Source organism: Drosophila willistoni, assembly GCF_018902025.1.
Source record: "Drosophila willistoni isolate 14030-0811.24 chromosome XR unlocalized genomic scaffold, UCI_dwil_1.1 Seg144, whole genome shotgun sequence".
Lineage (NCBI taxonomy): Eukaryota > Metazoa > Arthropoda > Insecta > Diptera > Drosophilidae > Drosophila > Drosophila willistoni.
Window position 1 is genome coordinate 3139776 of NW_025814057.1, and position 14494 is coordinate 3154269.

At 36.3% G+C, this 14494-nt stretch overlaps 2 protein-coding genes across 2 annotated transcripts in view; both read right to left on the bottom strand.

Annotated features, from left to right (window-relative positions):
• Window positions 1-10770, bottom strand: part of LOC6639482 (adenylate cyclase type 6) — a 39272-nt gene extending 28502 nt beyond the window's left edge. The window contains exon 1 of the mRNA XM_023180530.2: window positions 10519-10770. The gene's annotated coding sequence lies outside the window, so the exon portion shown is untranslated. The remainder of the gene's footprint in view (window positions 1-10518) is intronic.
• A 2145-nt stretch (window positions 10771-12915) lies between these two features.
• Window positions 12916-14494, bottom strand: LOC6639230. Its single transcript, XM_002062294.2, has 2 exons — window positions 14438-14494; window positions 12916-13566 (listed from the first exon to the last, which is right to left on the bottom strand). The coding sequence occupies exons 1-2, from the start codon at window positions 14492-14494 to the stop codon at window positions 12916-12918; spliced, it is 708 nt and encodes a 235-aa protein (XP_002062330.2).

Consider the following 14494-nt stretch of genomic DNA (forward strand, 5'->3'; position numbering starts at 1 on the left):
ATGGCGCTAATGGTCTGGCAAATATTGTGGCTACAACAATAACAACATAAACTAAAACAAAACCAAAAAACCACAAAAAACGAAAAACAAAAAAAAAAAGTTTAAGCGTAACCTAAAACAGCAAAAACTTTTCTACCATGTGCCAAAAATTAATAATAAAGAAACAGCCAAACAAGAAAAAAAAAAAAAAAACAAAATAGAAACAATATTTGATAAGCGCAGCAAATTAATGGAACAACAAAAAGGCGACATGTGTAAGTGGAAAAAACAAAGAGGCAAAGAGGATGACAAATTGGGGGGAGAAGAGGCTAGGAGGGGGCGGTAGTGGGAAATTGTAGCTACTTTCACACACTTTCCTCCTGCTGCTGCTGCTGTTGCCTTCTTCTTGCTCATGCATATTCATTCATTAACTGGGCAAAAACAGCTGCTGGCATTTTGCTGCCATCGACTAACATCAGCACTCAAACCCCTTCACTCCCTGCCAGGCCACATACACATACATATACATATCTATCCAGTGAGAACTTGTGCTTGCCCCGCCGGCAACCCTTTTGAACCCCCATCTAAATATAGTTACTCACTTCCACTACTAAATTTCCATATATTTTTAGCCGCAGACAAAATTGTTTATGTTACCATGTGTTTTGGCTTGTTTTTTCTTTCTTTTATGCCCCACATTTTCGTCTGCACCACCACCCATTGCCACCACCCTCACTTGGCACCCACCACTAAGCCCCATGGCAAACTGTTCAATTTTTATTCTCCCATTTTTCGACATTTTCCACCCCCTCCACCAAACCTCTAACCATTTTTGTTTACGCATCATCATCTTTTGCTATTTGTTTGCATTTCATTTGATGCGAATAGGTGGCAAAAAAGGAATTTGCAATGGAAATTAATTCATTAGGTGAGCATGAAAAATTATACCCTTGGGATTGGGAAAACTCTCTCTACCTCCCATCTCTCTCTCTCTCTCTGTTTCTCTTTCTGTCTATCAATCGCTTAGCCTCTTCCTGTTTCTTAGTGTGCGCTTGTGGCAAGGAAATCAAACGGCAAAAGGCAAACTTAGCAAATGAAAAACTATGCACAAAATTCCATATACATTTTGTTTATCTTATAAATTTGATTAAAAACACAGAAAAACCAAACATAAACTTAAGCAATAAAAGTGTAAAGTGCAAAGGCGTAGCCATAAAGGGTGTAAATGGAATGAAATCGAACTCATACACTCCCTTAAACCAAACGAAGATAGCACAAAGGATTCTGGGTAATTGAAAGTAATGTACTTAAGGAAAATGCATTTGCAAAGTTTTGAATGGCATTGAATGTAATGCTCTAACCCCCCCTGCCTGGGCCCTCCGCCTCTGTTTGTATTGAATATGAAAAGTAAACAGAATTGTTGGCTAAGCAAAGAAAGGAAGTACTAAGTAAAAGGCAATAAATGCCAGTAGTTTTAGTTCAGCAAAAGATTTCAATGAGGATGGGAGAAAAAAAAAAAGGTGAAAAGAAGGTTTATCTAAGGATGCCAGGAAAATGGCCAAGATGACTTACTAATTTGTGACATGATCAAGTTAACTCGAGCCAAAAGAGACAAATTGCCTTGGGGCGAAGGGAGGCAAACAGATACAGTACACAAAAGACGGCAGCAGTAGCAGCAAGCAGCATCATCCGCATCTCCATCTGCAACGTCGTTTGCATTTTTCTTCGGGGTGGAGCTTAAGCCAGTCTATTCTAGTCTATGCGGAGATGGTTTTCCCCTTATTCGTTCCTTCATTGTTTCTGGGGGAAAGGCAGGAAAATGCATTGTAAGGCAGCTAAAGAAAAGCCCGAATCACACACACACACACACACTCACAGGCACAGACACAACAAACAGGCCATATTTCTACACTCTTCTACGCCCCATAGACTCAGTTCGTAGTCACTAGTCTCTATTGTTTGTTTTCCTATTTTTTTGTTTTGTTTTGTGTTTATTCTTGCCTTTTAAATCCATTATCCTTTATGCGTTTTTCTTTCACTCTGCTCCTGCCAGCCAGGACATGCCCTGCATATATGGCTTTGAGACTCAATGAGCCTTTAGTTATTCTCATGTCCTTTTGCATATTTAGTTTGCGGTTAGAAGACCAGCACAACATGCCCCAACCTTCTACTAGCTCCCCCTTCCCTTACCCGTTCCTTTCATTCTTTCATCTTGCATTCATGCAATTTCATTAAAATTATGCAAAGGACAAGAAGCAGATGCAGGGGATTACCCCAGCAGTTTCTTGGCACACAGTAAAGACAGACAGACAGACAGACATACGGACAGACAGACAGACAGACCGACTCTGAGTCGGTCACAACGACACCAAGAACCAATGTCAAGTGGCGATTTGGCAGACAGCCAGCCAGCTAGCCGACAGGAAACCTTCGCCTTTCAATGTCTTGGCTGCGAGACATCACAAGTTGAAGGCAGCTGCAGATGGCCTGGAGTCCAGGTCTCTAAGGTGAGAGAGAGGTCAAGATGATCATCAAGTCAAAACCAAGAGGACACTGTGACTCAGTATTCGTTGTTTAGTATAAAGTGATCGTTTAGCTGGTTACTTTTGGTCAAGCGATTGCATTAACAGTTAGTATCATCTTTTAAGCCTTTAGCTACGTTTTTAAATTACTTTTCATTTAATCGATTATCGTCAATGTAATGTTTAAAGTAAATTATTTAATTAGTATTTCGCTAGCAACCAATTGGCAAAATGGATTTCCCCTTTTTTCTGTTGTGCCTTCTAGCTATTATTTGGCCTTATTGGTTTAAATATTTCTGTGGGATTTTAACAAATAGAAATACACTCTCTCTCTTTCTCTCCTCTCTCTCTCTCTTTCTCTCTCAACCTCGACCACATACAGATCCGAATAGTTTATCAATTGTGCTAACTTTGCAACTTTAGCCGATTGGTGAAAATTCGATTCGATTCAAATTTCGCTTCGAGTGCATTTTGCAACGGACTCTCGATACGGCACGGCGACTGCACAATAAACCCAACAATTTATTATTGTTTATACATTTCACTATTTTTATTATACGGGCAAAGAATATAGGGCAGCTACGGGTTGGATATGGGGGAGGGGTGTCTTCGGTTGAATGGTTGTTGTTCTACATTTTCATGGGCAACACGAGAGAGTAAACAAAATGTAAAACAAAAACATTTTTCAATTCATTGTTTAACAATTATTCGGGCTAACAGGAAAAACGCCAGCCGCAATGAGCAATATTTGTGAAATTTTATTGAGTCCCGGTTAGAAACTAGAAGCGACAGAAATGGTAATTGAAATAGATAGAGAGAGAGAGAGAGGGAGAGAGAGGGGGACACAGTAATATTGGTATTTGTGGCATTGCAAAGTGATTCAAGTGACAAGTTCAAGGGCATGAACTCAAGACCATCTGCTGACCAAAGGCAACATCTCCATCTTCTAATGCCCGATGGAATTAAAGCAAATTGGACCACACATCTTTTGATTTCAACAAGGAAAAAAAAAACCTCTCTCCGACTTCTTGGTTGGATGCTTGGCACCATTATCCTTCTGGCAAGGACAGCTTGTAACAGAGTCTCCCTTCCAATGCGTGCGTGGACTGACTGCAAACCAAACTTCGGGTTCGGCACTAATTCAGAGATGACCTTGAGGGTGTACAGCAGTCAACTTTATCTAGCAAAAACTCATGAATAAATTAACGCACTCAACAGCTGATTGGATTTGGCTTTTAAAAGATATTGTATCGTATGGCCCCTTTCTTTGCCCTCTAAACACACTCGCACAAACACACACACGCATACATGCACAAATGTATATTCAATTACTAATTGGTCGACGATATCACAGCACATAAATTGGGCATATCGAGAACAAAAGGAGAATGCCTGCCCAACCAGCAATGCTAATCACACGCCAACTGTCTACGGTAACTAATTAGTTACGTGTTCTAACGAATTAGCCAGATACGATACATACACACATACACACATGTGTATCTGATCAAGTGCCGATTCGTTTCGAATGCTATTGCTATACAATGCTATTTCAATGGACCATTAAAAGGTTTTAGGTTTTTCTGAAAATGAAAAAAAGGTGAATCCTTTTTCTTAACGCTTTCCCAAAGGAATGAAACTCAAGCCAAAATATGGTTTGAGCCATGGCAAATCAAAGAGAGCAGATTAAAGGGGACAAAAAGGATCCTATTATAGCATTGACACATACTCAATTTAAAGAGAAACCTTTATTCCTTTTGACTATTCCAGCTGTGCAAAACGAGTAACACTTAACTTTCAATAAGTATTTAATTAAATTCCATAGCAATTCCATTGCTCAAAAATCAAACTGGTAGAGTAGAGTGAGACATTACTCACTTAAATTCGATTTAAAATATTTGTGTTAAACGAAATGCAAGTATGTATGTACTTAATGTTTTCATAAGCTTCCACTTGGTTAAGTAGAAGACATTAAGTTAATTATAAAGTTATGGCCCGAGGCCTAAGAATAAGTAAACATTTGGAATGAAATCCCCTTCCTATCCTGACACCAGATATTTAGTCATTTAGTTGCTCAACTTATGAACTGAAAAACTTGCTCACTGCTGAGCCGACATAAATCCACAATAATTCCTAGATACCAGAGAATATATGTAAGTGCGTATATACTCCAAAAAGTTAGCCAAATGCCATAAGACGCAGAGCGGGGAGTGGATGGTGGGAGATGGAAAATACAAATATGCGGGGGATTAGGAACGAGAAAGATAACATGCAATGCCAGCATAACATAAACTTTATGTTTAACTAATTGCTAAACGCTTCAGACCACAAAATCTACTCCAACTATATAACCTTTCCCTCCCCCCAACCAACCAACCCCAGTCTTGGTCTCTGCTCCAAACATTCAAACAGCATTTTTATCTCTTAACATGTCAGGTGTGTGCTGTGTGAGTGTGCGGTATTTGTGTATGTGGTGGCAACTAAATTTACTAGCTCATTACGTATACTTAATAATTCAAGCAACATTTTCATATTACGCATACGCAACGCTGGCAAAACGGAAATGAAACTAAACCAAAAACCAAGTGCACTGTGCACCACAAGCTGACATTAGGCAACAAGCCAACACTAGCAACATCAAGTGAGAACCACAGGGTGTAGTAGATACCCGTCCCTCACACATCTAACCAACAAAAAAAAAAAAACCTAACAAACACACACACACACACACACAAACAGAAGCCCAAAAGTTGAGTTCCGGCTACAGAACACAAAAAACGCAGCTTTCGTGGTTAGGAGGGAAAAGAGAGAGGGAAAATGAGTCGATGGACCAAATGAAGCATGAGTTGACGGGGGAGGCAATGTGTGCGTGTGTGTGTCGTGCAACATAATTAAATAATTAAGTGCTTAGTTGTTGCTGCTGTTTTTGTAGTCGCCTGCCTTATGAATAAACTGAAATTAAAAGCAAAAGCAGTCCAAAAAAAGAAAGTTACCAAAATACAAAACAAAGCAGGAAAAAACAACAAACACAACCAAAATAAAGAAGAAAAAGAGAGACACAAGGACTGAAGGAAGCAGCAGGAAGGACCAAGGGACAAAGAAGGTTGCTTTTGCTTTATGTTAACTTCGGCAACACAAAATTAGAATTTATGTCTTGTATTATTTTTACATACCTTACACGAGAATGCGAGGCGTGAGTTCGGTCGCTTCTTCTTTCTTATTCCCAACTTCTTTTTTTTTTTTGTTTTTTTCTTTTCTGCTACTCTACTCGCTTTTCTTCTTTCGTTTTCTTGTGCTTTCACTGCTGCTCTGTTTCTGTTTCTTTTTCTGTATCGTCGTGTTAGTCTTTGTGATGATTATTTATTTTAACATTTCGTATGCATTAAAGAATAACATTAACTTTAAAAAGCGTTCACATTGTTGCTGCCAAAATGAAATGCTTGTTTAAGGCAACGAAGAAGAAATATATCTCAAATAATTATTATAAATTTCACGTGGGTTAACTTTACAATTTTATAAAGCATTTTTTTTCATTATTATTTCCTATGCTTTTTGTAACCGAAAGCCTACAATTGACATTTATTCAGATTTCAATGATTGACTCCCAAAAACTGATTGATTTATCTTTCATTGACATGATATTTTTGCGCCATTTGGTATGCAACACTTTTTTTTTGCGCCAATATTGAATGAACAATCGAACCTTAAACCTTTTCATGAGAATATAATGACAATTTAAAAACAATTTCTTGATTTTATTATACATTTTGTTAAGATTAATGGATAGAAAAAGCAAAGCACTCAAATGTTTGAGTGCTGAGAGTTATAAGCTGCTTAGTAAAATCTTCTTGCTTTTTTCTCGCCACTTTTTTTACTACTTGTTAGTGCATTTGTTTGGATTGACCTCAAAATATACCTCTCTATGATATAAATTCTTTAATGGACACTTAAATTAAATTAGCTCTCTTTTACTAATAAATTACCATTACGATTTAATGTCTTAAGATCATTTATAGTTTATTACTGAGTGTTAGCTTTTTTGTTGAAATGCAAATTTTCTTCTTTTAGTTCATAGTTTTTGAGGTAGGGTCGAAAATGCTTGTTTTTGGAAATAGAATATTTACTTTTAGAATATTGACTAAAATTTAAATTTAAATTATTAGTTTAACTGAATGTAATGTTGGACAACTATTTATTAAAGAATAGAGTGGAAAAGATCTTTGTTGCTTCTTTTACTTTCGAGTTATACACTTTTCTTTTGAATTTAGTGCAAAAATCTATCTTAATTTGAACCTTTTGTGCCCACCGATCTATTTAGTTTAGTTACCTTAATTTTATATTACGAGTGTTTCTCGAACGATCTAGAGTCATTTCGATTATTGCTATTTTTCTAACAAATTGTACTTGCTAAACTTGACGACTTTCCCTCGTTCAGCTGGGTCTGTTCTCTATCATGCTGGTAATTCTGCTGCTGTTGGGTCTCTGGCAAAACAAAAAAAAAAAACAAAAACCTTTACCTTTTTTTTCACACATACAAAGCGCGAGCGTAAAGAAAAATTTTTTAAATTAAACTGATTTGTTGTGGTTACTTGTTGTTGGTGTTTTTGTTGTTACTTGGCGGGTTACTTTTGTTGTTGGTTGACAGCTTGCTTTTGCGTGTTTTTTATTTGGTAGCCCAAAGGTTGGTTAAAACCAAAAAAGAAGAAAAAAGGAAATTAAAGAGGTTAAAAGCAAAAGGCTTAGAGAAGTGAGAGAAATTTAATATTTCCATTTAAATTATTGGTTTTGTAGATAAAACAAGAATACAAAATAAATCGTATGTTTATGTCCATCAGCGACAATTGCTGTTATATCGATATTTATTATACAGAGCTCAACAAATTTGTGTTCGGCACATCGATTCAACTAAATATCTGTTCATATTTCAATTGTTTTTAATTTGTATTCAAAATTAGTCTAATCGAATGCAAATTTCGATGAATTATAATAAATAATGTTGCAGAAATTAGAATGCAATTATTTACTTGTTTGGTGTTTCGTGTCATAACGACCATGGGAATGTATTTCGTTTATTACGTATACGCCCAGTTAGATGGTGAAAATTTAATTTGTTGCTTATTACTTTGACCCGGAAAAACAATGATTGGGCAAACAAAAGTATAAGAACTGACACCAAAAAAAAAAGTGGAATGGTTGGCAATTTGCATAGGAAATTGGAAAAACATACGAGGCAAATTTGATGGCAAACAACAGTCATAAACACACGCCAACGGGACATCAAGAGGACACGCCTTCGCGCCGCAATGTGCCGCAATCGGGCACTTCGCCTCACCTCCTTCACCCACACAGCACTGATTAGGCAATCAGGCAGGCGGCAGTCGTCAGCAGCAAATCAGCGCAAATCAAAAGTCAAATTAAAAATGCAAAAATACAGAAATAAAGAAATGATTCGGCTCAAATTTCTCGCCTAAGCAAATGAAGCGAAAAATTAGAAAATAATGCAGAAACAAAACAAAAAAAAAAAAGGAAAGCAAAACAAAAACAAAAAGAAATGTGCGATAGAAAGAGAAAAATATTTTCGAGAACAGCAAATGAAACAGAAAACAGAAGCAATTTTATGTAGCTTTGTTGTTGTTGTTGTTGCTGCTGGTGGTACTTGAGCCGGAAGCGCTTAACAACAATGCTGAAGGATTCAGCAAGGATGCAGCCAACAGCAGGCGGCTATATCGGCGTCGGCGGGAGAGATAAATCTGCCATTGAAATCGGCTATGAATGTGGCAACCAGTATGAGAGACAGAGACACCAAGAGAGAGAAAAAGAGAGAGAGAGAGAGAGCACAAATGAAAGGGAGGAGAATGTTTCCTGGTTTGGCATGGTGTTGTAGGTGTTTTGGGTTGCCATTGTTATTACAGCATGTAATACGCTTTGTGAGGAGATTACAATGTCTGATTACTTTGTTATTAATAAATACAAAAGCAGCGCGACACACACACGCGCGCTCTCGCGCTTCAACACACACACACACACACACATCCACAGTTGCAACAACAAATCAGGCAGAATGATACAAATGTGTGAAACAAAACCATCAGCCACAGACGGCCTCAGAGCTATCATATAAACTGTCACAACTAACCCAATGTAATGCGAAATAAACAATTGTCGATTGACAAAAGAAAAAACAAAACTAGATACGTATTAATATGTATTTAGCTCATTACACTTGACATAATGGGCCAAAAAGTTTCGCTATTTCAATTGTCTGAAACTAAAAACTTGTTCATCACGTTAAGTGATTTGTATACAATAGTTAGAACAAAAATCACAATCACTAATCAAAAATTACAATATCGTGAACAATGTGTATTCCAACAAATAAAGGTTAAATGCTCGAATAGATTTAACTTTAGGCATTTGAATATTACATATATTTGGTTTGGCAAATATATAAATCACGAATAGATTTCTCGTTTTATAATTGTATTACAGCTCAACAGGGCAAATCAAGCCATACAATAAAAATCCTCAAAAAAGAAAAAAATAAATTTCTTTAAATATTAAGTTGTATCTTGAAAAACGCTCATCCCGTTTTCATAATTCTAGAGATTATTAATCTATCTCTATTAATGTATCTCTTTTATTCCCTTACTAAAAACTGACAAAACAACAGCAAAATTTTGTTTTTTTTTTTTAAGAAATTGTTCTTCCTTATTTAACACATCTGAGAATCGTTCTGACATCAAAGGGACAACAAAGTGAGGCAAGAAATGTAGAACTCTAAGTTTTATTTGGGCTGTAGTTTGGTCAGGTTTCGGAACACATTTTTTTCAGAGATACATTGTTTGATAAGGAAATGTTTTCTCTATCTATATTTTCTCTAAGTTTCACCAATCTCTTGGAAATTGAAAATTTTGCTATGTTTACGATAACCAAAAACTACTCGTTTTTGTTTTTGAACTAAATTGGATTCTTCCGATTTTGCTTTCGTTTATGAATTTTCGATTTCGAATAAATTAATGACATTATCCACTTAATTTGATCTTAAGAACGTTTAATTTTTGGGCAGTTTTTCATAACTATTTTAATTTAAAACTTACTTGGAATTTAAACCGATTTACAATAAAAAATAATTCTCATTATATGACTACAATATAATTAATTTTATAGACCACAATTTAAATTTAATTTCATTTTAGAAAAAACTTGAAATTGCAGTTCGAAATAGTAAGAGTCAACCCCATTTAAAGGGTAGCCCAGGTAAAAGTTTTGTCACTTTTTTTTTTGCACTTGCAAATTTTCAGGGAATCATATATCATTATATAGTCTTATTTATGTGAAATATGAAGACAATTTTCAATGTATAGCGACTAAGTATTACATCTAACGAACCATCTTGCCCAACCCTTTTGTCGACCAACGTTTATTTTGCCTGCCAGCACTGCGTATACGCGTTTTATTTTATCTTTTTTTCACTCTTCTCTGCGAGTGAGTGTGTGTGTGTGTACTGACAAACGTTTTATTAATAAACCTTTTTATTTCATTTTGTCGTAGGTACATTTATTGCGAGTAAGGGAAGGCAGAGCCAGAGGCGGAGGCGGAGAGGGGACTGTGTGTGTATGCAGAGACTGGTGGCTGGTTGGTTGGTTAGAATCAATGTGGTAGCCCACAAAAAAGTCATTTAACAAAGCTAAAATGCAATTTCATTCAATTTGCAAAAACAACTTGTTGTTGGTCTTTCACTCTTCATAAAAATGGCATTACAACAAATGACAAACAAACAGAGAACAAGCCAAAGGGAAGAGTAGCCCGAACAAAGTTAGATTTGATTTTCATAAATTAATTGAATTTTAATTGTTAAATTTTGCAATGTTTTTTTTTGCTCTCTCTCTCTCTCTCTCTCTCTCTCGCCTCAAACAAAACAGTGTGAGCAAAAAGGGTTTTAACTAATCTTTGACAATTAATTTACAGTTACTGCAATATAAAATTATTAAATATTCATAATGTGATTTTAATTTACTTTGCGTAATAAATGTTTTTTCTCTCTGCTTTTCGGTTTGCCTTGGCGATTTTACAAAAGACTGATCATCATTTCGGGAATCTCTTCCATATCGTTATTTTTATTTTAGATTTCAATTTGTATGCAATTTTTGTCAAAATTTGATCACTTTAATTTAGGTTTTTTCTTTTTGACGATCTCATCACTCGATCACTTGATTTTCACCAACATTTCTGTCACTTTTCCGTCCATTGAGATGGTTTGGGGCCTAACGTTCATTGTTCTTTATTTTATTGCGAATAAATAGTCAAAACGAAAAAAAAAACCCAAAAAAAATATGATTTTCTACGATATGATTTGTTTGATTTTTGTGTTTTCTTTTTCTTTGGAGCTTGGCCCGTTTTTCCTTATTTCGGCAATATTTAACCCGCAACTGAGATGTGTTTTCCTTTGCATTGGCTTTTTATATGAATTTTCCTCGACACGAAAGTTTCGTCGAATGTTGAAGGAAAAGCTTTTTCCTTCGAACAAGCTTTTCGCATTGAACTGAACATTCTGAACGAAAGTTGATTTTCAATTTCGCCCACAAAATGTGGCGGTCATCTTACAGGTGTTTGTTTTGGCACCAACATTTGTTTTCGGCCAAAACTAACAAGAAGACAGAATAAAAAGAAACCAAATAAAAACAAAGACTAAGACGCAAAAATATATTTTAATCAATACGCATTCAAACTGCAAAACTTTAGAGAAATCACTCGATTGCTTTTTGCATATTCCCCTTTTGATTTGATTGAATCGTTCGGTGGATTGAAGCCACTTGTTGCTTTCAATTTCGATTTCAATCGCCAAGCGGGCGAACTGGCGGGCTTTGTTTGTTCATAAATAATTTAGCTTAAACAACCGCAACATAAAAAGCCCATTTATATTAGAGGTGCTCCCTTTTTCAATGTGTTTTAAATATTTATGCCACCAATTGAAAGTTAAGTCGAATCGAGTTGTGTTGAGTTTCAGTTAAAACTTTCATTTCGATAATGAAACAACAACAACAACAACAACAAGAAGGCTTCTTGACACGGCCTTTAGCCAAACCGTATTCTTAATACCCTTAGTTGTGTTTCAGCAAAAGCTATAGCATTTAGTTTTGATTTCAATCAACATTTATAAAATTAAATATACATACATATATGATGAATTGATCAAAATCTAAAATTAATCAAAGCTAAAAAGCAGACAAAGTTTCAGGCAAAAGGTTCATACCCTTTATCAAAGGAAGAGCTAGTGGGAAAAAAACAACAAGTAGCCAAGGATTGAAAAAGTAAACCAGAAACAGCAGCACAAATCAATTGTGAAGCCTCACGAGGATACATGGATACAAGCAGGACGACATTTGACGACACAAAAGTGTGTGTGTGTGTGTGTTCTATAAGTCCGCGTGTGTGTTTGTTTGTGTGTGTGTGTGTGCGTGTTGCCCTCTGTAAGTTGTTTGTGTGGGCTGATAGAAAACATTTTTCTAATTTCCTGTCATCAATATAAATGAAATGTTTTTCAAAGCAACGGCGTAGGGGAGGCATTGCCTATAAGTGGGCGTGGCAACCATCTAATTGACTTGTACAAAGCACACTCATACACACACACACACACATACGCACCCAACCAATATAGAGACAAAACAATTTATTTATAGTTCCAGAGAAAACAAAATAAAAACAAAAAAACGGATTAATTTGTAAGCCTTTCATTATTATTTCTTGTTGGCCAAGTCGAAAACGGTGTAAAAGAGATTATGGCAACGATATCGACCACAATTCAAGTTACATTTACGTTTCAAATTGCGGTCATTTTGTATGTGATACCTATGTATGTGTGTACACATACACATATTGATAACGCTTACAGTTAAGGACACACGCCACATTGTTAAGGACATTAAAAGAGTTAAAGTGTTTTGGTGTAAAAACCAATAATTATATTTTCATTAATACATCCAAATTAACAAATTATTCAATAGAATAATTACGCTACACGCATTATTAATCACCATGTGTAAAGAGAGATGCAAAGTATCTACATATATTAGGTAAATGGGGAAGGATTGGGTCTAAGCCGAGGTTAAAGACTTCTAGAGAAAACTATTCCTCTTACAATATTCATCTTTATGCTAGAGAAATTCAAATTCGGTCTTCCTGCTTTGCACAAGCACAAAGCACTTCTCCTTAGAACGCTTAACCACAATGCAAACAAATATTAACTTTTTTGATTTACTTGGATTTTTACACTTTATTACACCATTTACAAATACGTTTATGTAGGTATGTGGGTTTTTGTTTTTTGCATTAGTAATATAAAAATAAACAACAATTTTGTTTTGCAATCAACAGGAAATTCGTTAGCAACTTCTACATCCTTCTTCAGCCTCAACTAGAAACGCAATCTCTTGATGGACCGATAATGATAGCCATCATCTTGCAGAGCAGCCGAAGCCTCCTTGCTATTGGGCACTTCTTCGGCCACGACATTATTGTGATCTAAGGGTGGCAGATATTCCTTGGTGGGCAAAAGATCGGGCACCACCTCGGGTGTACGATAATGATAGCCATCAGCCTGTAGGACAGCCGATTCTACTTCCTCTTTGGGTTGCTCATCCTCGACGACATCTTCATGGGTTTTCACTTCAACTTCTGGTTCTGCCTCTGGTTGGGCTTCGGTTTGCGGTTCTGTAACTGCAGCCACTGTGGTAGTAGGAATCACTTCTTCGGTGGTTTCCTCGATTTCCGCTTCGGTGGTTGTGGTTGGAAGTTCTAATTCTTCATTTTCCTCAACTGGTGGCAAATATTCATTATTGACGGGTGGCAAATAATCACGAGGTGGCTGCAAGACATGTGACAACGAGGATGCGTGTTGTTCGACAGGTGGCAAATAGTCACGACTGGGCAAGGGCGGCAAAACCACTGGGGGCAGGTACTCCAAAGGCAGGTGGGAAACATCGCGACGGTTCAAGCTTCGGCAATCGACCAAACTGATGGCACAAATGGCCAGTGAAATGGCAAAAAGATAACCAGAAAACTGTTGCTGCAAACAAAAAGTAAGATGAACAATCGTATCCTTATAAGCCTTCTAGTTAAGAGGTTGACAAAGTGAGTTTACTTGTAAACGATATCTTTTAGTTTTGATTCGTATCGTTCATTTTGATTTTACTTTTATCACATTTTTCACTTTTTAATAAGCACAAGAAAAAAAAAACAAATTTCGGTGTCCTTTTAATCCTTGAGTTCGTTTGGCCACCCAAAGGGTAAAACGAATTCGAACTTGAACTTACCATTTTGGTATATTGGAAGAGCTTGTGTCTGACCTGCTCAATGTGTTAGATAGTTGCGTATGGTTAAAGTTTATGAAATTGTTTTACTATTTATACGATAAATTAGCGACCGACCGCAAGAGGAAGAAGCAGACGATAATGACGATGACGATGATGACGATGATGACGATAATGATGAAGAAGAAGCAATCGAAGACATGGCGCACTTAGCGCTTGGGTTTCCGCAACATTAACACCAACTCAAAAAAGTAAACTTCTTTAAACCTGTTTGTAGTGGTAACTGAGCTCCAAACCTTCCTACGTCCCCATCTCCCCAACTTTACTGTCTGTCTATCGCGATGGTCTTCAGGTAACGTTTCATTTTCATGGTTAATTTAGTGTTTCTTTTACTTTTTTTGGTGGGGTATTTGGTATTTGGTCATTGATCGCTAAACTCATGTGTGTGTTGTTGTTGTTGTTGTTGGGGGTCTTAAATCATCATCAATTGTTTATCTATTTGCTCTATTTATATTTATTTTATTGTATATTTTTGTTGTTGCTGAAGAATCTTTGAGACTTATTTTTTTTTTTCCTGTCCATGTGTCAAATATTTATTTCACATTCTACAAATAAGGGGAAACCAACATCGAACAGCATCGATAAAGACTGAAAGAGTTCAATTCCATTCGTTTTGACGGCCAT